The sequence below is a fragment of the Lepidochelys kempii genome, chromosome 18 (genome assembly GCF_965140265.1).
Source record: "Lepidochelys kempii isolate rLepKem1 chromosome 18, rLepKem1.hap2, whole genome shotgun sequence".
Taxonomy (NCBI): Eukaryota; Metazoa; Chordata; order Testudines; family Cheloniidae; genus Lepidochelys; species Lepidochelys kempii.
In genome coordinates, this window is record NC_133273.1 from 1,609,439 (window position 1) to 1,634,382 (window position 24,944).

At 41.3% G+C, this 24,944-nt stretch overlaps 1 protein-coding gene across 17 annotated transcripts in view; it reads right to left on the bottom strand.

Annotated features, from left to right (window-relative positions):
* EIF4G3 (eukaryotic translation initiation factor 4 gamma 3) overlaps positions 1–24,944 on the bottom strand; it is a 440,859-nt gene that overhangs the window by 196,424 nt on the left and 219,491 nt on the right. For 5 of the 17 annotated variants that reach the window (XM_073316589.1, XM_073316594.1, XM_073316587.1 and 2 more), the window contains 3 exons: positions 22,266–22,298; positions 13,033–13,212; positions 12,288–12,402 (listed from right to left, as the gene is read on the bottom strand). In XM_073316589.1, coding sequence (XP_073172690.1) covers positions 12,288–12,402; positions 13,033–13,212; positions 22,266–22,298 — 328 coding nt within the window. Of the gene's footprint in view, positions 1–12,287; positions 12,403–13,032; positions 13,213–14,090; positions 14,112–22,265; positions 22,299–24,546; positions 24,592–24,944 lie in introns of all 17 variants that reach the window. The other 12 variants (XM_073316588.1, XM_073316593.1, XM_073316582.1 and 9 more) reach the window with 7 other exon arrangements.

Below are 24,944 nucleotides of genomic sequence, written 5' to 3' on the forward strand. Positions count from 1 at the left end.
CCTGGAAATCCTGGGCGCCCCATCATCTCAGGCACTGGCACCCTGACAGCAGGATTGTCTGGCTATGTAGACTCCCTCCTCAGGCCCTACGCTACCAGCACTCCCAGCTACCTTCGAGACACCACTGACTTCCTGAGGAAACTACAATCCATCGGTGATCTTCCTAATAACACCATCCTGGCCACTATGGATGTAGAAGCCCTCTGCACCAACATTCCACACAAAGATGGACGACAAGCCGTCAAGAACAGTATCCCCGATAATGTCACGGCTAACCTGGTGGCTGAACTTTGTGACTTTGTCCTTACCCATAACTATTTTACATTTGGGGACAATGTATACCTTCAAATCAGCGGCACTGCTATGGGTACCCGCATGGCTCCACAGTATGCCAACATTTTTATGGCTGACTTAGAACAACGCTTCCTCAGCTCTCGTCCCCTAACGCCCCTACTCTACTTGCGCTATATTGATGACATCTTCATCATCTGGACCCACGGAAAAGAAGCCCTTGAGGAATTCCACCATGATTTCAACAATTTCCATCCCACCATCAACCTCAGCCTGGACCAGTCCACACAAGAGATCCACTTCCTGGACACTACAGTGCTAATAAACGATGGTCACATAAACACCACCCTATACCGGAAACCTACTGACTGCTACTCCTACCTACATGCCTCCAGCTTTCACCCTGACCACACCACACAATCCATAGTCTACAGCCAAGCTCTGCGATACAACCGCATTTGCTCCAACCCCTCAGACAGAGACAAACACCTACAAGATCTCTATCAAGCGTTCTTACAACTACAATACCCACCTGTGGAAGTGAAGAAACAGATTGATAGAGCCAGAAGAGTACCCAGAAGTCTCCTACTACAGGACAGGCCTAACAAAGAAAATAACAGAACGCCACTAGCCCCCAACTAAAATCCCTCCAACGCATTATTAAGGATCTACAACCTATCCTGAAGGATGACCCAACACTCTCACAAATCTTGGGAGACAGGCCAGTCCTTGCCTACAGACAGCCCCCCAACCTGAAGCAAATCCTCACCAGCAACCACACACCACACCACAGAACCACTAACCCAGGAACATATCCTTGCAACAAAGCCCTTTGCCAACTGTGCCCACATATCTATTCAGGGGACACCATAACAGGGCCTAATAACATCAGCCACACTATCAGAGGCTCGTTCACCTGCACATTCACCAATGTGATATATGCCATCATGTGCCAGCAATGCCCCTACATTGGTCAAACTGGACAGTCTCTACATAAAAGAATAAATGGACACAAATCAGATGTCAAGGATTATAACATTCATAAACCAGTCGGAGAACACTTCAATCTCTCTGGTCACACGATTACAGACATGAAAGTTGCGATATTACAACAGATAAACCTCAAAACCAGACTCCAGCGAGAGACTGTTGAATTGGAATTCATTTGCAAATTGGATACAATTAACTTAGGCTTGAATAGAGACTGGGAGTGGCTAAGTCATTATCCAAGGTAACCTATTTCCCCTTGTTTTTTCCTACTTGCCCGCCCCCGCCCCCCCGCTCCTCAGACATTCTTGTTAAACCCTGTTAAATCCTTGTTAAACAGGAGAGTGGGTTTGTGTGTGTGTGGCGGGGGGGGGGGGGGAAGAGAAAACCTGGATTTGTGCTGGAAATGGCCCAACTTCATTATCATATACATTGTAAGGAGAGTGATCACTTTAGATAAGCTATTACCAGCAGGAGAGTGGGGTTGGGGAGAGAAAACCTTTTATAGTGGTAAACACCCATTTTTTCATAGTTTGTATGTCTAAGAACATCTTCTGTATTTTCCACAGTATGCATCTGATGAAGTGAGCTGTACCTCACGAAAGCTTATGCTCAAATAAATTGGTTAGTCTCTAAGGTGCCACAAGTCCTCCTTTTCTTTTTGCGAATACAGACTAACACGGCTGTTACTCTGAAACCTTTGTTTACTTAGGTTTCAGGGCAGCAGCCGTGTTAGTCTGTACCTACACAGCAGGTAGGTGCACAGACTAACCTACACAGCTGGTAGGTACACAGACTAACCTACACAGTTAGTCTGTACCACACAGCAGGAGTTTGCCTGGGACTTCGCCTGGAGTGAGCCCAGTGAGGCTTAAATCTTGCCAACTTCTCTGAGGAAGCTCATAGTAAGAAGATGGTATGGAAGGGAGGGGTTCAGCTATTGTGACCTGCACTGGATGTGCCATGTTTGTCTTTCTTCCACAGGACAGAAGCGACTTTGTGTGTACAAACTGCAAGCTGGTCTCCATACTGGAAGAGAAGATTGAAAGTCTGGAGCAACAGATAACGACCTTGCGTTGCATACGAGAAACGGAGGATTTTCTGGACAAAAGTCAGGATATGCTTCTACGGGCACAAAGCTCTAAAGATTTAGAACAGGTTGCACAGCGGAGCCAAGAGGCCAGTGAAGAAGCTTGGCAACATGTGACCTCCAGAAGAAGAAGGGGGAATGTCCGGGTTCCAGCAACGCGGACACAGGTAACTAACCGCTTTCATGTTCTCTCCACAGGTACCGTTGTGGAGAGTGGACCAGATGATAAGTCTGGGGGGAGAAAGCTGAAGGACACTCCGCTGGTTGGAAGGCATGAGATGCGATGTCCTGAGATGGGGGGTTCCACGACCACCACTCCCAAGAGAAGGAGGCGGGTGGTGGTGGTTGGGGACTCTCTCCTCCGGGGGACTGAGTCATCTATCTGCCACCCTGACAGGGAAAACCGAGAAGTCTGCTGCTTGCTGGGGGCTAAGATTCGCGATGTGACGGAGAGACTGCCGAGACTCATCAAGCCCTCTGATCGCTACCCTTTCCTGCTTCTCCACGTGGGCACCAATGATACTGCCAAGAATGACCTTGAGCGGATCACTGCAGACTACGTGGCACTGGGAAGAAGGATAAAGGAGTTTGAGGCGCAGGTGGTTTTCTCGTCCATCCTCCCCGTGGAAGGAAAAGGCCTGGGTAGGGACCACCGAATAGTGGAAGTCAACAAATGGCTACAAATGGTGGTGTCGGAGAGAAGGCTTTGGATTCTTTGACCATGGGATGGTGTTCCCTGAAGGAGGAGCGCTGGGCAGAGACGGGCTCCACCTTACGAAGAGAGGGAAGAGCATCTTTGCGAGCAGGCTGGCTAACCTAGTGAGGAGGGCTTTAAACTAGGTTCACCGGGGGAGGGAGACCAAAGCCCTGAGGTAAGTGGGAAAGCGGGATACCGGGAGGTAGCACAGGCAGGAATGTCTGTGAGGGGAGGGCTCCTGCCTCATACTGAGAATGAGGGGCGATCAGCAGGTTATCTCAAGTGCTTATATACGAATGCACAAAGCCTTGGAAACAACCAGGGAGAACTGGAGGTCCTGGTGATGTCAAGGAATTATGACGTGATTGGAATAACAGAGACTTGGTGGGATAACTCACATGACTGGAGTACTGTCATGGATGGTTATAAACTGTTCAGGAAGGACAGGCAGGGCAGAAAAGGTGGGGGAGTAGCACTGTATGTAAGGGAGCAGTATGACTGCTCAGAGCTCCGGTACGAAACTGCAGAAAAACCTGAGTGTCTCTGGATTAAGTTTAGAAGTGTGAGCAACAAGAGTGATGTAGTGGTGGGAGTCTGCTACAGACCACCGGACCAGGGGGATGAGGTGGATGAGGCTTTCTTCCGGCAACTCGCAGAAGCTACTAGATCGCACGCCCTGGTTCTCATGGGTGACTTTAATTTTCCTGATATCTGCTGGGAGAGCAGTACAGCGGTGCATAGACAATCCAGGAAGTTTTTGGAAAACGTAGGGGACAATTTCCTGGTGCAAGTGCTAGAGGAGCCAACTAGGGAGGGAGCTTTTCTTGACCTGCTGCTCACAAACCGGGAAGAATTAGTAGGGGAAGCAAAAGTGGATGGGAATCTGGGAGGCAGTGACCATGAGTTGGTTGAGTTCAGGATCCTGACACAGGGAAGAAAGGTAATCAGCAGGATGCGGACCCTGGACTTCGGGAAAGCAGACTTCAACTCCCTCAGGGAACGGATGGGTAGGATCCCCTGGGGGACTAACATGAAGGGGAAAGGAGTCCAGGAGAGCTGGCTGTATTTCAAGGAATCCCTGTTGAGGTTACAGGGACAAACCATCCCGATGTGTCGAAAGAATAGTAAATATAGCAGGCGACCAGCTTGGCTTAATGGTGAAATTCTAGGGGATCTTAAGCATAAAAAAGAAGCTTACAAGAAGTGGAAGGTTGGACATATGACCAGGGAAGAGTATAAAAATATTGCTCGGGCATGTAGGAATGAAATTAGGAGGGCCAAATCGCACCTGGAGCTGCAGCTAGCGAGAGATGTTAAGAGTAACAAGAAGGGTTTCTTCAGGTATGTTGGCAACAAGAAGAAAGCCAAGGAAAGTGTGGGTCCCTTACTGAATGAGGGAGGCAACCTAGTGACAGAGGATGTGGAAAAAGCTAATGTACTCAATGCTTTTTTTGCCTCTGTCTTCACGAACAAGGTCAGCTCCCAGACTGCTGTGCTGGGCATCACAACATGGGGAATAGATGGCCAGCCCTCTGTGGAGAAAGAGGTGGTTAGGGACTATTTAGAAAAACTGGAAGTGCACAAGTCCATGGGGTCCGATGAGTTGCATCCGAGACTGCTAAAGGAACTGGCGGCTGTGATTGCAGAGCCATTGGCCATTATCTTTGAAAACTCGTGGCGAACGGGGGAAGTCCCGGACGACTGGAAAAAGGCTAATGTAGTGCCAATCTTTAAAAAAGGGAAGAAGGAGGATCCTGGGAACTACAGACCAGTCAGCCTCACCTCAGTCCCCGGAAAAATCATGGAGCAGGTCCTCAAAGAATCAATCCTGAAGCACTTACATGAGAGGAAAGTGATCAGGAACAGTCAGCATGGATTCACCAAGGGAAGGTCATGCCTGACTAATCTAATCGCCTTCTATGATGAGATTACTGGTTCTGTGGATGAAGGGAAAGCAGTGGATGTATTGTATCTTGACTTTAGCAAAGCTTTTGACACGGTCTCCCACAGTATTCTTGTCAGCAAGTTAAGGAGGTATGGGCTGGATGAATGCACCATAAGGTGGGTAGAAAGTTGGCTAGATTGTCAGGCTCAACGGGTAGTGATCAATGGCTCCCTGTCTAGTTGGCAGCCGGTGTCAAGTGGAGTGCCCCAGGGGTCGGTCCTGGGGCCGGTTTTGTTCAATATCTTCATAAATGATCTGGAGGATGGTGTGGATTGCACTCTCAGCAAATTTGCGGATGATACTAAACTGGGAGGAGTGGTAGATATGCTGGAGGGCAGGGATAGGATACAGAGGGACCTAGACAAATTGGAGGATTGGGCCAAAAGAAATCTGATGAGGTTCAATAAGGATAAGTGCAGGGTCCTGCACTTAGGACGGAAGAACCCAATGCACAGCTACAAACTAGGGACCAAATGGCTAGGCAGCAGTTCTGTGGAAAAGGACCTAGGGGTGACAGTGGACGAGAAGCTGGATATGAGCCAGCAGTGTGCCCTTGTTGCCAAGAAGGCCAATGGCATTTTGGGATGTATAAGTAGGGGCATAGCGAGCAGATTGAGGGATGTGATCGTCCCCCTCTATTCGACATTGGTGAGGCCTCATTTGGAGTACTGTGTCCAGTTTTGGGCCCCACACTACAAGAAGGATGTGGATAAATTGGAGAGAGTCCAGCAAAGGGCAACAAAAATGATTAGGGGTCTGGAACACATGAGTTATGAGGAGAGGCTGAGGGAACTGGGATTGTTTAGTCTGCAGAAGAGAAGAATGAGGGGGGATTTGATAGCTGCTTTCAACTACCTGAGAGGTAGTTCCAGAGAGGATGGTTCTAGACTATTCTCAGTGGTGGAAGAGGACAGGACAAGGAGTAATGGTCTCAAGTTGCAGTGGGGGAGGTTCAGGTTGGATATTAGGAAAATATTTTTCACTAGGAGGGTGGTGAAACACTGGAATGCGTTGCCTAGGGAGGTGGTGGAATCTCCTTCCTTAGAAGTTTTTAAGGTCAGGCTTGACAAAGCCCTGGCTGGGATGATTTAATTGGGTATGGGTCCTGCTTTTGAGCAGGGGGTTGGACTAGATGACCTCCTGAGGTCCCTTCCAACCCTGATATTCTGTGATTCTATGATTCTAAGTTGGTAAAAAAACCAACCAACCAGTCAACCAAAAACCCCTTCCAATCTTTATAAATTTCATATTTGGAAATTTCTTACGTATCCTTATTTGGGGCTTGTCTGATATTTGGATTTTGGCTGGTTAGCAGCTACACACGATACAAGGTTCTCAGGCCAGTAGCAGTTACATGTGTCACACAGCTGGACAAAAAGGTAACAGCACAGTTGCGTAAAAGCAGCTGTGTATCCTGTTTTCTTGTGATAAAGAAGGCTTTCAAATTTAAACTACATGCTATCTGATTGTTATTAATGGCCACAAATTAAACAAGTTCAAGTTCAGACTATTTGGAGTCAAAGAAGCTGATCAGCGCCTGGCACCATGCTTACTCTTTCAGTGAAGAGATAAATAGTATCCCAGGCCTACCTACACATACAGGAAACAACAGCAGGAGACAGATGCATGATACAGACAAATCTCATTTCACCTATTGTATGCGCTGGCATCCTCCTCTTTGGCTAGAACTTCTCTGCCTGCCTGGAATTAAAAGCACTAACTGTGTTATAGAAGGCTGGACTGCAGATTATCATCTCTGGCCTACTAGCTCAGCATACTAAAGCTCAGCAGACAAGGCAGCCTTAGACTAGACTGGTTTCAGAGTAACAGCCGTGTTAGTCTGTATTCGCAAAAAGAAAAGGAGTACTTGTGGCACCTTAGAGACTAACCAATTTATTAGAGCATAAGCTTTCGTGAGCTACAGCTCACTTCATCAGATGCATATCGTGGAAACTGCAGCAGACTTTATATATACACAGAGAATATGAAACAATACCTCCTCCCACCCCACTGTCCTGCTGGTAATAGCTTATCTAAAGTGATCATCAGGTGGGCCATTTCCAGCACAAATCCAGGTTTTCTCACCCTCCACCCCCCCACACAAATTCACTCTCCTGCTGGTGATAGCCCATCCAAAGTGACAACTCTTTACACAATGTGCATGACAATCAAGTTGGGCTATTTCCTGCACTAGACTGGGACTGAAAGATTACAGCCTACGTGGCAAGAAATCACAGCAGTTCAAAGAGCACAAAAGAAATCAGGACAACAACTTTTTCAAAATACAAAATAAAGAAAGGAAAATTCTGTCAGGAGAGTGGGAAGTGATTCAAAAGCCAGACAAGAGAATCACCAGAAAAACAAAAAATTAAAGCTACGCCATGTATTCTCCAAGTTACTGTATCAGAATTAGAGAGTCATTGCCACATTTATTTTCTTTATTTCTCCTGCAGTGATGATTTCATAAATATAAACTGAAATTGTCTCCCTTATGTTCCCTTTCCTACTGCCCAATTAATTCAGAGATAACACAATGTAGGGTTGGTGACATCACTATAAGGTTTTGGGATAAGTGGGCTATTATAAATGTAAGTCACTATCACATCATCACAAGATCAAACTAGCTACAGGCATAAAGGGTAACAAGAAAACATTCTACGAATACATTAAAAGCAAGAGGAAGACCAAGGACAGGGTAGGCCCATTACTCAATGAGGGGGGAAAAACAATAACAAAAAATGTGGATATGGCAGAGGTTCTTAGTGAAAACCGAAACAAAAACAACATTAAGAGGGTTGGTGGCGATTTGACACCTAACATAGTGAACACTAATGAAAATGAGGTAGGATCAGAAGAGGCTAAAATAGGGAAAGAACAAGTTCCACTCTGCGCTGATTAGGCCTCAACTGGGTTACTGTGTCTAGTTATGAGCGCCACATTTCAGGAAGGACGTGGACAAATTGGAGAGAGTCCAGAGAAGAGCAACAAAAATGATTAATGGTCTAGAAAACATGAGCTGTGAGTGAAGACTGAAAAAACTGGGTTTGTTTAGTCTGGAAAAGAGAAGACTGAGGGGGGACATGATAACAGTGTCAAGTATGTAAAAGGTTGTTACAAGGAGGGAGAAAAATTGTTTTTCTTAACCTCTGAGTATAGGACAAGAAGCAATGAGCTTAAATTGCAGCAAGGGAGGTATAGATTGGACATTAGGAAAATATTCCTAAATGTCAGAGTTGTTAAGCACTGGAATAAATTGCCTAGGGATATTGTGGAATTTCCATCATTGGAGATTTTTAAGAGCAGGTTAGACGAACACCCATCAGAAATGGTCTAGGTAATACTTAGTCCTGCCATGAGTGCAGGGGCTTGGACTAGATAACCTCTCAAGGTCCCTTCCAGTCCTATGATTCTATGATTAACTGTTGCTGAATAAACAAATAAAAGGTCCAGACCTTGGTTCATGACAAGTAAATAATAACCGAAGTGAGAACTTATTTTCAATTACAATTTCCTTTAAATTGAGTCAGCATTTGTGAAAACTACCCTATTTTGGGATCCTAAGCAATTTTAATAATTAGTTTAACCACCAAACTTTTCAGTCCACTTCTGAAGTTCAGAAATACTAAATGAAAATATTAAAAGCTAGAAGTGCATGAAAAGTTGATAAAGCAAATCCAGCAGATTTCAGAATGTTGTGCCAAGGTAGTGGTAGTGAAATAAACCACTTTTCAACAGTGAGATTACATAAGGCAAAAATGAAAAATTAATAAAATAGCAAAATGTGGAGATGAGAACTAAGTATTATTATTGCACACATTCTTGAGACTTTTTCAAAATATTCCCATAAATCACCATAGTGAATTAAAAAAAAATCTGATGAAATTTGATGAAAGTTGCACAAGAATAAAGGTCTAAAATACAATTTCGCATTCCTTCAAAAAATACCCCAAGTGCACCAAATAGCAAATAAAACAAAACAAGGCAAACACCACCACCCATCATAGTTTTTCCAAATGTAATTAAAATACCCAGAAGTGACATCACTTGGCCTACATTAAATTACTGACCAGAGCACGAATCCTGCAATGAGATCCATATAGACGGACCCCTGCACCTACATGAAAAGCCCCAATGGCTTCCAAAGGGACCTATGTGGGCACAGGGGTCCACCTACCTAGCTCCTATTGCTAAATATGGTCCTACAAAGTAAGTAACAGGCACATGCATTGTTATTTGCATTGTTATTTACAGGCTACCTAATCCTACAATTCACCCAAATTCAACAAGGAATAAGTTGGGAAAATGGACTCATGTTAATGAACATATACTACTTTTTTAAAGGTACACTGTCAGCATAGTAACAACAACAACAAATACCTAGCTAATATTTCAAATTAGTTTGTTATAATAAAGACCAAATTCTACCCACTATGCAGAAAAAACTGGGGGCATGAAAAGTCTGGAAGTGCATCTTGCAGAGGGTGAGGTGAGGATAGAGTTTGCTTCCTCTCTGGAATGTATTTCACTGTCATTTAAAAAAGCTCATTAAAGTTCATTTTTGTTTTGATTTCACAAAACTATCCTTGTTACAAAATTTAGATTAATTTAATATGGTGTCCCCTTAATGCCACATCTTTGCTCATACAAATTACAATAACTGTCAACATTTAATCTGTTATTACAGGTCTGTCATATTTGGAGCATTTCCCACAAAACTCCTCTACCATCCAAACTCACTGCCACAAAAACCACACTCACTCTCTCCATGAAACAGAGAGGCCCCCTTGCTGGCCAAATAATTTGTTGCAAATAAGTTATGGAATAGCCTTCACTTGTAGTGAATCATTCACAAACCATGTGTTGTTATGTAATTTCAGTCTTTGGGCTGTTCACAAACTGGTTTGACTATGGTGCGGGACTGGCCATTCAAGTCACATGATCTTTTTCTCTGCTCCCTGACTACATGCAAAATTTTTTGAAATAGGAGAAAAATGAATAAAAAATGTTAACTGGATGGCTATGGATGTATTCAGTGCACAACCCAATGGCGCTTAGACCTTAACATTAATAAATAATAATTACGGCTGTCAAGTGATTAAAAAAAATCGTGATTAATCATGTGATTAAAAATTAATCATGGTTAATCACATGATTAATCGCGCTGTAAAACAATAACAGAATATCATTTTTTAAAATATTTGTGGATGTCTTCTACATTTTCAAATAAATCGATTTCAATTACAATACAAAATACGAAGTGTACAGTGCTCACTTTATATTTACTTTTTATTACAAATATTTGCACTGTAAAAAACAAAAGAAATAGTATTTTTCAATTCACCTAATACAAGTACTGTAGTGCAATCTTTTTATCATAAAAGTTGAACTTACAAATATAGAATTATGCACCAAAAAACCCTGAATTCAAAAATGAAACAATGTAAAACTTTAGAGCCTACAAGTCCAATTAGTCCTACTTCTTGTTCAGCCAATTGCTCAGACAAACAAGCTTGTTTACATTTGCAGAAGATAATGCTGTGTGCTTCTTGTTTACAACGTTACCTGAAAGTGAGAACAGGCATTTGCATGGCACTGTTGTAGCTGGTGTTGAAAGACGTTTACATGCCAGATGCGCTAAAGATTCATACGTCGCTTGATGCTTCAAGAACCATTCCAGAGGACATGCGTCCATGCTGATGACAGGTTCTGTTAGACAACGATCCAAAGCAGTGCATGTTCATTTTCATCATCTGAGTCAGATGCTACCAAAAGAAGGCTGATTTTCTTTTTTGGTGGTTTGGGTGCTGTAGTTTCCGCATCAGAGTACTGCTCTTTTAAGACATCTGAAAGCACGCTCCACACCTCATCCCTCTCAGATTTTGGAAGGCACTTCACATTCTTAAATCTTGGGTCAAGTGCTGTAGCTATCTTTAGAAATTTCACATTGGTATCTTCTTTGCATTTTGTCAAATTTGCAGTGAAAGTGTTCTTAAAACGAACATGTGCTGGGTCATCATCCGATACGGCTAGAACATGAAATTATATGGCAGAATGCAGGTAAAACAAAGCAAGAGATATATAATTCTCCCCCAAAGAGTTCAGCCACAAATTTAATTAATGCATTATTTTTTTAACCAGTGTCATCAGCATGGAAGCATGTCCTCTGGAATGATGGCCAAAGCATGAAGAGTTCATATGAATCCTTAGTGCATCTGGCACGTAAATATCTTGCAATGCCAACTACAACAGTGCCATGTGAACGCCTGTTCTCACTTTCAGGTGACATTGTAAATAAGAAGTGGGCAGCATTATCTCCTATAAATGTAAACAAACTTGTTTCTCTTAGTGATTGGCTGAACAAGAATTAGGACTGAGGAGACTTGTAGGCTCTAAAGTTTTACATTGTTTTGTTTTTGAGTGCAGTTATGTAACAAAAAAAAAATCTATATTTGTAAACTTCACTTTCATGATAAAGAGATTGCACTACAGTACTTGTCTGATGTGAACTGAAAAATACTATTTCTTTTATCATTTTTACAGTGTATTTTTTAATAAAAAATAATATAAAAGTGAGCACTGTACACTTTGTATTCTGTGTTGTAATTGAAATCAATGTATTTGAAAATGTAGAAAAACACCCCAAAATATTTAATAAATTTCAATTGGTATTCTATTGTTTAACAGTGCGATTAATCATGATTAATTTTTTAAATTACAGTTCATTTTTTGAGTTAATTGTGTGAGTTAACGGCAATTAATCAACAGCCCTAATAATAAATAATTATAATAATAATGATGATGATTAGACAGTGTATGACAAACAGCCAATACTCTTGTTCACACATGAATACTCCTTTTTGCACATGGTTAAGAATATTTGTATGAACAACAGCTTTTTTCTACTAACATTCATACAAACAAAAAACTGTGTGCGTGTATGATCACAGAGTGACTAATCAGAAGCACAACACGCTAAAATTTAGCAGGTTTCAGAGTAGCAGCCGTGTTAGTCTGTATTCGCAAAAAGAAAAGGAGTACTTGTGGCACCTTAGAGACTAACCAATTTATTTGAGTATAAGCTTTCGTGAGCTACAGCTCACTTCATCGGATGCATCTTTTTAAAATTTAGCAATGGTTTTGAATTCAAAAGAATTATTTTGGCTTTACAATATTAAACCAGCTGTAAAAAAATAACAAATCAAGAAACATTCCCCCACCCCAAATATCCAGCAACACCCTCCTTCCCCAAACCATGCACAATCCTCCTCCCTGCTTACCGTAGGCATTGGGGAATTCTCCAGGACCCGGGCCTGGGTAAAATGGGCCTGGCCCTGGTGGCTGAACAGGATACTGCTGTGGAGGCCCAACATAAGGAGGGCCACTATGACGATACTGGAAGAGAAAAATTACAAGGAATTTACAAATAACTGTCATGTGATATGGCATTACATACTTAAGCTGTAATTAACCTGGTTTAAAAAATATCCTAAAAATAAGATTATGAAACCCTTTTAAACACGGATTCAGAATGTTGCCTGCCAAAAAAAAAGACATAATGAAATGCATGCTGTGTCATCTGAGGTAAAGATATGCACAAAATCAGTGCTGAGGCAGACCACAGTCAACTTGATTTTATTCCCCTCATTTCTGTAATGCAGGACTCAAACAAAGGCCAATGTTTAATAGTAAAAGCATAGCTCTTAAATCAATTTAAGAGCTGTTACAGTACTAGATGTTTTTGAAGAATTTAGTTTTCCATCATCTCTTTCAGAGGAAGAAAATTATTGTAGAATTTTTTCATCTTAAAAATGAAAAGGATACAGTTTATGATTATCCACTCTCCATCTCTGCCTCAATAGGTAAATGTATACATTTAAAGAACAAAAAGGACAGGGGTTATGCTGCTAATTATATCAGCCTTTTCCTCCACCTTTCCTGCAGTCCCAAAAGATCACCTTCTTTTAATCCAGGAAAAATAACTGTAGCTCTTCCAAGGTCACATGTGCTTAGGCAATATATTACCTGTGGTATACAGTACTGGGGGCCCTGGGGCATTGGGTACGGCATTGGCAGATGGTTAACCATCATGATGTGTTGGTTGGTTTGATACACTGCAGTTGGTGTTTGCGCACCAGGACGGATAGAAGGGCTGCTGTTCTGGATGGCAGCTCTAGAAGGCTGTATTTGAGGCCTCTGAAAAAACTAGAGGAGGGAAGCAAAAAGCAAAAACAAAAAGAAGTCAAAAGGTTTTTTTTCCTGAAAAGAAAACGAATTTGCAATATCAAATAATAGTAGAGAAAACCATACTATACTTTAAAAAAAACCCACCAAACTCACTTTCAGAGGATTGCCACCCATTCAGAAAACTGCAGGACCGTTTCCATTCATTTTTTAACAATGGCCCTTTACACACAATCCTCAGTTTTACAAGGCACAAAGTAGAACAGACAGACTAGGAGCAAACAGTTAAGTTTTAAACTGTAATGGTATAACTGTTAATGTGTGTCTAGTGAACTATATGCACCAGCTTTCAGACTAAAGGTCAGAGGAAAGGATTCTATGCAAAATGTACTTTATAGGGTGGGGTACACTGAAAAAAATACCAACTTTATATGTGATTTGATAAGGCAGTAAAAGATCAAGGAAACTGCATTGAAAATATTCCAGAAAAGCTAAAATTCAGACTTTTATGGGGGTTGTAGGTCCCCCCATACTTATCCTCTTTACCCTACTGAAAGTTTGAAGGGCCTATATGTCCTGCATTCCTTTTTCAAAAAGGTGGCAACCCCTTTCTAAGTTGCACCAAGCTTTTCCAGCACACTTGCATAAAGTAACCCACCACACAAGTGTAGCTCACACAGACAGCCCCAGCAACCTGGTGATATGTGGCTCAGGTCTCAACTCTCTTTAAGACAAGCATCAGCATCCAGGATGTGGAAGCATTCAGGGCACTACAGTCTTAATAATCTTGAAACTGAACAGGTAAGATATGCATTATACATTAATACATTCATTAATTTAATAATGAAATATGTGATAAAGGAACACTTATGCCATGCAGAACCAGTAGTTAAAATTACCTGGATGGGTCTGAATCCTCCCTTCAATAATGAAGCAAGAAAGCAACAGGAAACAGAAAGAAAGCCAATGGAACAACTTACAGATCAATATGAAGGGAGAGGATATAACATTAACCCTAATATTATAGTTTCAATAATCTTTCTATCCTTTTTTCTATATAACAGGGCAGGAAAGATACTGAGCTAGTGTCAAGAAATCTTTTCCTGTCAGAATCCCAAGCATGTTTCAAGCAGAAGTTTTCTAGAAAGTTTTACACTGAAGAATAAAATATAAGTTAAAAAAAATAAAATTTGCAGCAAATAGAATACTGGAGAAAGACTTTATGTGCAGCTTGTTCTTAACTTCAAACATTTTTCTCTTCCTCTCTTAGTTATATTGGTAGTCCAGAAATAGCACTATGCACAAAATAGAAATAAGCCTATGCTGAAATCCTAGATTTGGTCTCCAACTCTATACCAAGACTAGAAGAATAAGAGAGATGTGCTTCAAACTGCTAAGCAGAAAGTAAGGTAGTCATACATCACTCTACAGCGACCACTGCTGATTGATCAGGTGCATTAAAGCAAGCAGTCAGCCCATGGCAAACTATACCATGAGTACAGGGAAGAAGAGAGGCAGATAATTATTAGGGAATAGAAGTCTGGGCTAAGGGAGACTAGCCTGGCACTGGGAAAGGATGGGCCAACATATATGTTTCACTCTTAAGTTCACTGGAGAAGAGAGCAAGGCAGAAGGATCCTATGATGCACCTGTACTTAGAAACAGTGACAGTGAGAACAAAACAGGTACTTTGGTCATTCTTGAAGATTGAGAGACACCATGATAGTCCCTGTATTGAATGATTTCTCTCCACAAATGTCAGCACTTACTCCCTTTCTCTGAGGACCAGATAAAATGAATATGAAGATGAAAGCAAAAAATTTATTACTAAGCCAGTTCACCTGGATGAAGAATTGTATCATCAGTCACATTCTACAACGTGTTTTGAATCAGAAGAAAGCTCAATTGTTGGGGCAAAAAACACAAACTCCCAAACTTCTGGGTTAGTGGAAACTAGATGGTTGTCTAGCCCTGGAGTACCAAGTGATCACTATCTGATATAGGAGAAGTTCATGCTGATAGTGGCTATGATTTCTATGATTTCCAGTATCCAGAGACACCAGAAAGAGCGTGGAAACAATTCAGAAATTTGATATTCTTACTGACACAGCATCACAGATATAGGCTTGAAAAGGATCTTGCCAGGACTGCAATTCTAAATCTCATTTTTCTTCCATCTTTGTGTTTTTGCCTTATAACCTATGCATTCTCTTGAGCTGGCAAAGATGAGCAAGAACAGGCTTGTATGTAGGATTCAAGGATGAAGGTTGTTTCTCTGTAGTTCTTCCTCTGGTGTTAGTTTTGACTACCTCTTGGCTGGCTTGCTGAGATGTAGTTACTTCTAGCCCACCGTTGAACCACAATGGAACGCCTCATACAGAATCAGTGTCCCTCTGTTTCTATATGTATTCAAGGTGGAAACAGATTGGATGGAGACTCAACTTTGATCTCGTCTCTCATTATGTCAACTAGTCAAGAATTTCTCCACTATCCAAATTAGTGTGACAGCTTGCCAGGCCAGTATCTACAGTCAATATCACGTGTTCACAGCTACCATAGAAAAAAAATCAATATTATTTTCAAATTCAGAAAATAAAGAGTGTGGTCCTTCAACATTGGAATTGAAGTATGTGAAACCTGCCTTTCTCCTCCAACAAGGTCTCTCCATTCTTAGGAGCAAACAAACAAACCTGCTAGGAAATATGCAATATAGGCCACCAAAATAGTGAAGAAATGTATGGAAATGGAAATTACTGATTTGTGTATGGCTTTTTACCATCAATCAGTGTGTCTAAAAGAACATCTGAAGCGGTCTGTAAAGTCACAGGAATTCAATTCTAAAACAATGCTGCTTCCTGAGAAACAAACTGGCTCCTCTTTCTGCTGTCATAAGTAGAATGAAAGTGCACTTAGAACCAAAACATAGTGCCTTCCAAAACACATGGCATGCTTAGCAAGCTTGAGGCCTTATATTAAACTGTTACATAACTATCCATCCTTGCAGTTCTGGGTTCAAAGTGAACCCATAGTGAGGAGATTGCTGGGTTTTAAGAAATAATACTGCTTATGTCATAGCAAAAGTTGCTGACAGCCAGTTATGATTCTTGGGAGAAGGGGAGCAAAGACACAATGATTTCATTACTTCTAAAAAGACAGACACTGGGAAATCAATGAGTTACAATTCTGTCAACTAATGTGAGAGGAGAATACCACCCATTGTTTAGAGAATAGGTTGTCAACCAGGTGGTACAGGAGAACCAAAACTTTTTCTTTTTGGGGGGTGGGGGGGTGGGGAAGGGTCAAATTTGAGTGAGAGGATTTACAAACCTGAGTCTTGGGTTGCAATGCCATACTAACATGTGGGTCAGTGTTAGTGGAGCTCCCAAAGAAAGTGAGTCTTTAAGAGGGAGCAGGGAGAATATCCTTCTTGTTATTGTACAAGGGGGTAGGGGAGAACTACGTTAAAAAAAAAAGTCAATCCAACGTGAGAAGTCTCTAGCAGAATTTACTTCATTATGTTTAGATACAGCAAACCCTTCCAAATGAAAAAAACTAAGGCCTTAATTCTGGAAAAAAGCAGAAACCCAGCGAAGCATGAGAGAACACCTAAGCTGTATATAGGTTCAGCCATTCAAAACAAGCCCTAGCTGGCAAAACGCTTTATGCCCTATCCTCTCTCTTTCCCCTCCAAAGTGAAGCTGCCAATATCTAAACCTACTCCTAGAGGGTGGCATTTTGCAACTCTGTTTTGCTAACAATTTAATGTCACAAGTTTATATGCAAATACAAAGGCTGACGTAATACTAACAATGCCTTCCTTGACAAGAGCAAGGAAATTCAGAATTGAGGTTGAAACTGTCCACAGTTCATTCCCCTGTATGCAAGTGTTACCTTGGAGCACATGCATTACAGAGTCAGGACCAGCATTTAGGGTAAGGAGGTCCATGATGTGGTTATTGTTAGAAATCCTCAACACCAGCAACCTATTCCTGACAACCTCTCCCACAAATCCCGCCCTCTCTTTAAGGCTAGGGGTTTGTCTTCATGTACAGCACTGCAGCAGCAGAGCTCCACCACTTGAGTGCTTTAATGAAGATGCTGCTGCACCCAGAGAAGAGCTTCTCCTGTCAGTGTAGTTAACCCACCTCTCCAAGAGGTGGTAGCTACATGGACAAGAGAAACTCTCCATTGGCATAGCACTATCTACACTGGGGTTAGGTCGGTATAACTACATCACTCAGGGATGTGGATTTTTCAGACCCCTGAGCAACGCAGTTATACTGATACAAGTTTGTAGTGTAAACCTGGCCTAAGTACTGCAAGACCTAACAAAGTTCTCATCACTGTGAAATGAATGCCACAATGTATCTGAAACAAAACTAGAAAATTGCTGCTTAACAGGACATGAAGCCCAGGTTGCTGAAGACCAGGTGCCTGGCTGGCGGGAAGAGCAGGAGGACCAGCGGAAGGTCAGTGCGGGCAGGCTGAAGCCCAGGGGGACTGAGCACAGAACCTGGCCTGGCTAGCAAGGGTAATGAGATGAGTCCCACTGGCCTGATTGAAGACTGAGCCTAGGGAGGCCTGCTAAAACTCCACCAGCTGCGGGTACTGAGGTGGGCCATGGCTTGGTGGTTGAAGACGACAGAGCCTCTGGGAAGAAGCCTAAGAGCTATAGCTCCATACCAAGGCAGTGATAAGAACTCAGGACTGTATACCCCGGAAAGGGGGACAGTGTCTGCATCTCGGGCTGAGTCGCTGAAGACCCACCAAGAGAACCATCAGCCGGGGGATGCTCACGAGAGGCAGGTGCCACCCCGACATAAGAACTAAAACTAAAAGCAGGCTCACACTCAACCAACCAAAGGGGGCTACCCATGTGAAGCGGGTGCTGCCTCGCTGAAAAGACTAACTGCAGGTATATTGGCCAGAGAAAAGGGGGCACTCATGAGAGATGGGTGCTGACCCCATTACAAGGTCTCATCTAGTCCATCCCCAAGTGATGCAGGATTGTTCTCTACAGACTATTTCTAGTCCCACATGGTTTTCAGTGGATTTTCTACATTATGCTCTCTAGCACACTGGTCTAGTTGAACACTCCCTTGTCTATGTGTTGGCGTATTGCAATGCATGAGATAAACTCCATGCGATCTAAATCATCAAGAACTCTGAAAGGAGAGGGAAAGAGCTTGCTTTGCCATATGCAAAAGACATGCTTCTAAACGAAACCATCATTTTCGCTGAAAAGCCTGTGAAGCGCACCCCATATGACTGAAAAATAAAGGCAGTCTCTCTAGCAGGAGTTCTGCAAACAAGCTACATTTATTTTAAACATAATAAACATTAGCCATTTGTTTACATATATCCAGGTCAATTAACGACTAGTAATTGTTACAGATCCATAAGCAGACATGGCTTTGCAAAAGGCTGAAAAAAGTAACAATGGAAACACAAGGACAAAGCAACAAATTGTCAAGATTACAACCAAATCAGACTGGTACATTAAGGCTGTTTTCTTCTGTTAATTATGCCTCTCCACAGCCTTAGACAACTCCTTTGTTATTAATTTTGAGGTAGAAGAGAAAGAGAAGAATTGACTGGCAGGATAACTTTTCCCTGACCCTAAGAGAGGGAGAGGGAGAGGGAGTATCTGCACAGGAAAGATGGAAACACTTTCGAAGAATGCTGTTTTCTTAGTGGATGTGAGACGTGCACTTACCACCAGGTACAAGTCAGAGTATTGTCTCTGATCTTTAATCTGGCTTGGGTCTTGGCTGAGATAATTGCACCTTCACCATCTCACCGAGATGAGCTGGGGAGCTTGAGTTAAAACTCTCTCTGAATTTAAAGGTCTGGGTACCAGAGACAGTGATTTTGCAGTGGAGGGCCCTTGGCTCTGGAATTTACTTCCCCAACTGGCCTGCAAAAGCCTGAGTGCTGACCTAAGGGAATTGATGTAAGGCTCATTTCTTTTTCCAAGCTTTTGCCTGAAGGTGATGGTATGTAGTTTATTAGTGGACAAAAGTCTTCCAGTATTAGTAGTGCTCATCAAATTCTGTACTTTATTTTTTATCTTTCATTAGCCAGAGTCCGTATGATGGATGCTTTTATAAATTAAAAGAAATAATAAAAACCTATAAACAGATTCTACTACACCATGGCACTAGTTTAAGCACTAGCACCATGGCTGTACCAGCCACGTTCCTTCACAGCCTCTCTGTCCTTTCAAATATCCACTAATGGAAAAAGAGCTAACAACTGCTCCCACAGTGGAACCATCAGCATGCGCTTTGGTTCCCCATCTCCATGGAACCTTGCTCCATGTGTGTGGAGATCACACTCCCATACTATCTCTGTCTTCAAGGATGGGGTGGGAAAAGAGAACACTCCCCCATGGCTCCATACAGAGAGGTGGGGAGTGAAGAACACCTCCCTCCACCTCCTGCTTCCCTTCCTAGCTCCATCTATGGAGCTAGGAAAGGACGTTCCCCACATTCATACACATCCTCCGCCCCAGGAAATACATTTGCTGACAAGAGAGAGAGGAGCAATTGCTTAGCTTTTCAACAAAACCACGGCAGCTATTTTCATTTGACTTTGGTTGTTGTTTACTTGAAAAACATTAAAACTGGGCTTTCAGAGGTTATGAAATCACAAGAGCTTCAATTTTGTTTTTTATAGCATCAACAGGCTTCAAATAATTATAACTGACATATTCATAATATATTTTAAATAAATTCTTTATAAAGTTGCTAGTCACTTCGAGAACGTAAGTCATGCTCATCAGAGCATATTAATGATACAATAATTACAGGAAATAGCACTAAAGAATACTCTGTATTATATGTGTTCATTCACAGTGATATGGAATCAATGCACAAGAGATGTGACTTAACCATGATATAATGTGCATATTACACAGAAAATTTAAATTTAGGATAAAAACCTGCTCTTCCTGATACTGTGTTAGAAGACAAAAATTCTTTTTTCCAAATATCAATTATAGCAAAAGTTGGTACCAAATATAGTAAATTTCAGTATTTGGTAAATGTTTTGCATAAAAAATTTCTCATTCTGGGTTCTCAAAGTAACGACTGTGTAACATTTTAATTAACCCATGAGAGTAAAGACTGCAACGTAGTGATTTGTAACATTTTTCAGTTCACATGGGAATAATAATTTAAGTTAGCCCCAAGATTCCTAACATGATGGCACAACATTCTCAGTGTCAGTTTTCAGGTTTAGTGTCAGATTACCTCCATCATCACCCTTTGGCACTGGCATATATAAACCAGAGGTTCTCCAACAGGAGTCCGGGGCCCTCTGGGGGGCCTTTCAGGAGGCCACCAAAATAGAACAGAGAGGGGCCAGTGTTCGACTGGATGGGGCCCAAGGCAGGAAGCTGAAGCCCAGGCCCCACCACCCAGGGCTGAAGCCAAAGCCCAAGCAGCTTAGCTTCACGGGGCCCCCTGTGGCATGGGGCACTAGGCAACTGCCCTGCTGGCTAACCCCTAATGCCAGCCCTGGCTTTTAATCTACTGGATGCGCAGAAAACCAGCTGTTGCTGCACATGTGGGCCATGGAATTTTTATAGCATGTGGGGAGGTGAGGGGGGGAGGCCTCAGAAAGAAAAAGGTTGAGAACCCCTTATATAAACTACACCGGGGACTACCTAGGCATAGAATCAGTCTCAGGATTAGCCTGTCGATACACCAATCCCATTCTTCCCCCTCACACACATACAGAACTGTGTCCAGAGGATACTGGGAACAGGTAAGAATCTAGGTCTTAGTGTGGTTCTAATAAATTCTTGTTTCTGAGAGAGAATTGTGTTTATACAACAACTAAGTCAAGAACCTGGGTGCAACAAAGTTAAGATATATATTGGTTTTGTAAGCATACTAAAGCCTTGGACATTCCCAGGTTGAAACCCAGTTATAGGGTCACAGCTGGGTCCAATGGATAAAACCGTTTTAATCATATTGTAATAGGATTCCTAACTCGATTATAATTGTAAAGCAACCAAACACTTTTTACACTGTACTGGTATTATACACCGCTAACTGTTAAAGATCTGCAAATCTCTAGATCCAAATTCTTCATATAGCGGGTACACCTGGTTCTCATTGAGTTTAGGAGAGAATTTTAGCAAGACACACTAAACACAAATTTTGTCTTTTGGTAAATGATCTAGAAAAGAACTCATGAATATTTCTCATCTTTGAACTGTTACTAATTTTCCCATAACTTCTTTTATAACCACAGAACTTCAGAGAAGGTCAAGAAAAGGAAATGGTAGGTCTCCCAGCAAGTTACAAATTCTGTCATGGTGCTTATTAGTACACAGTAAAGGGCAGGTGCAAATACACTCACCTTTAATGGTTCTTCCCTCACCATAAGCCTATCCATACAATCCATAGCAACAAGAGAGCTTAAAACTATGCATAAATAGTAACAAATGATAATTTCTTCCTCACATGTGGTTTCTGTGTGTGAGTGAATGAGCAGATGCATTAAGTGTTATTATTCTTTAAACTCTTGTTTTCTGCCCTGTTCTAGAAAGCATGTGTTCCTCATGTGACTTTATATACTGGGAACAACAAAGGTATGTATAATTGTTTTTTCACTGTACCCACAAACAAATTGGCAACTAATATGACTTGTTAAAAGCCATTAGAATTTAAAGGCCGATATTTTCAAAGGAATCTGTGTGTATTGGATATCCTACTCCCCTTTGAAGCCATCTGAAGTTTCGAGTAAGTTTCAGAAATTCCCCCAAAAGCAAGAAAATCTGAAAGATACCTGGCAATAGTCTTACTACATTTTTTTTTAAGCTAAGCAAATGTTTTTAATGGGATTGTTAATAGTAAGTACAGTGAAATTAATTAGGAGGCAAAGCATCATGGGATATTATGCTTGCTTGTTAGCTGAGGTTATAGCACGTGCTAATGTTTGGAAACGATCTGGCTCACAAAGCAAGCTTGCATTTTTAAAGTTAGTAGGTGGATAAACTCCAACCTCCCCCTTCTCCCAACAGATTAGTTTAGGATGATAACGAAGGGGCAAGGGTACTGTACCTGGTGATGGGCAGGTCGAGGCCCCGCTGCAAACTGAGGAAAGGTGGGAGAAACAAACACAAAAGGAAAGGCACAAAGAGTCAGAAAGACCACAACAAAAAACAAAATGTCATACTACATGCAAAATAAACCCACAAGAAAAACCACAAAAAGTCAAAGCTTTGCTGAAGGACAGTGACAGACAGGTACTACAATATAACAGGTTAACACCACTCCAGTGATAGTGGGCTGCCCAAGAGCTGGAAGAGCCACAACCAAAGCTGCTAGTCATCTTAAAGGCATTCTACTATAAGAATAAAGAAATTCTTAATACAGTCCAGAGAAAAAGGTTAAATATTAAGTGTTTAAGACAAGTGGATATCCTTAAAGTGGTTTGACTGACTCAAGTTTTTGGAGAGTGGAGGGTATACCTCTGCTTACAACACTGCAATTAACAGCCAGGTAAGCACTTCTAGTGTCCTGCACACTACAGGGAACGCATGAAAATCTCTGCAAGGCAAACAAGACTAAAACAATAATTTGCACATATATAGTGCATTTCATCTACAAAGTATTTACAGACATGTGATGGTAAGTATCGTTATCCCAATTTTACAAATGAGGGAACTGAAGCAAATAGGTTAACCCATGGTTTGTCCAGGAAAACAGAGTTTGCCAATGGCAGAGCCTGGACAGAACTTAGGAGTTCCTGTTTCCCAGTTCCGGGCTCATATCATTAAATCACTTCCTACCCCCTCACATTATAATGGGGGAAAGGATTCAGCATTTAACACACGCAATGAACATTTAGAACATTCTCTGGTAATTCGCTAAGTGTTAAAATGGAAATAAAAATGAATGCAAGGCATGGAAAATATAAATAAAAATGAAAGGATATCTCTTAGAAGAATTCAAGTTAAGCATTTAAGCCCTTAATTCTCAGTTTGTTAACTGAACTCCAGTCTTTCCTGGAATGATATCTGGTAATCTATTAATAATAGCTCAAATAATTAAACAGAGTACATTAAATTAGATCCCACATTGAGTTTTTATGCACAGCAGCAAAACACTGTGTGCGCACTCCTCCCTCCTGCTAGCTGTGCCTGCCAGTAATGTAAGACACACAGGGGGGCAAGCAAAGCAGTACAGCTCTGCTAATTCATGGTACTTGTGCAGAGACTGATTTAATACATATTACTTTCTTCTCCTGTGCTACCATATGTTCTAAAATGGGAGTTTAACAAAGAACAATAAGGGCAGAAAAGTACACCTATCAGTGAAGTTTGTACATTTCATATACAAACTACTGGGATAGTTAAACTATTCTAAGTAGGTGACAAAGGCTGGTTTCAAGTTACTGAGTTTTTATTTCACCCAAATAGAAAGTAACAAATAAACAAATAAATAAAAATAAGTAAATGGGGTAAGGCTGGATTACAGCCCCATTTCACTGCTTCTTAATGTTCCTAACACCACCAAACATGACAGAAGCAAAACAAGCATTCACCACTGATAGAATTGATTTTCCTTTCCCCTTTAGAAACATTTTTAAAAATTGCCTATATTTAATACTTCCAAGCAGCAGTCTATAAATACTATAGTTTATTCTACAGTGTTTATATATTCCTCCTACCTTCATCTATTCATTACAGTTGGATGCAGAATAATCAAAATCTTCAGGAAGAAGAAATGCACACAGTCTATTTCTACCATAAGAGTATATAAAGTATAATCTACAGTACCAATTCACAAATCATATACAACTTTATTTCTTTTCCACCCTAAACGGTCCCGTGTGACATTTCCACTAAACCTCAGATTTTAAAACACAAGAAAATGTCAATTTATTACACTAAAAAATTAAAATTTCAGCTTTAATAGTTTTGGCAATTTGTCATGTGATATACTGAAGAGACACTTGGTACACACAGCTTCTAACCCCTCTCCGAAACCTTTAGGTATATTGGAGGGTGGTGGCTTTATTGACCCTTCACTTGCAGTAGTAAGCGGAGACTACGATGATTCTAAGGAGATGATGCACAGATTACAATTCAAATCAGGTTTTTCACAGGAGGAATCCCAAAAGCAGAGTATGGGTTTCGTTTCTTCTGTCTCACAGCTGAGGAAACAGGATAGCACTTCCCCTGACAAGGACAAGGCACCAACATAAATATTTCCTGATGGACTACAGGCTCTATTTTATCCGCCAATGAAAGCAGAAAAAGCAATTTGCTTCAAAAACCCTACAAAGAGAGTTGTGGGGTGCAAAAACCAGTGTTGATTAATCTGAGAGCAGAAGTACCTGTTTTATCACTGTTCCATGGAAAATTCTAACTTTTAATTGGCTCTGAAATAAGAGTTGGAAAGTTACATCTTAAGAATACTTAAGCCAAAATATATTCCATTAATAAAAAGTAATACATGTTATAAGAAAAAAATAAAATAAAACCTCAAAGTTAGTGGAAAAGTACCCTAGTCTATTTTGCACTGGTCACCATTGGCTATTGATTTTCATAATTCTTCTTGACAATATTCTTTACTCCTATTGGTAGCTGTAAGCAACAGAACAAACTGTAGTCACTGCTGGCTCAGAGTAAAAATACTTTGTTTTTTATTTAGATGGTGAAGGTAGTAGATACAGCGGAAAACAGCCTTCTGTGAAACCCGGATCCAACATTTCTGCCACTCACGTCCTTATTG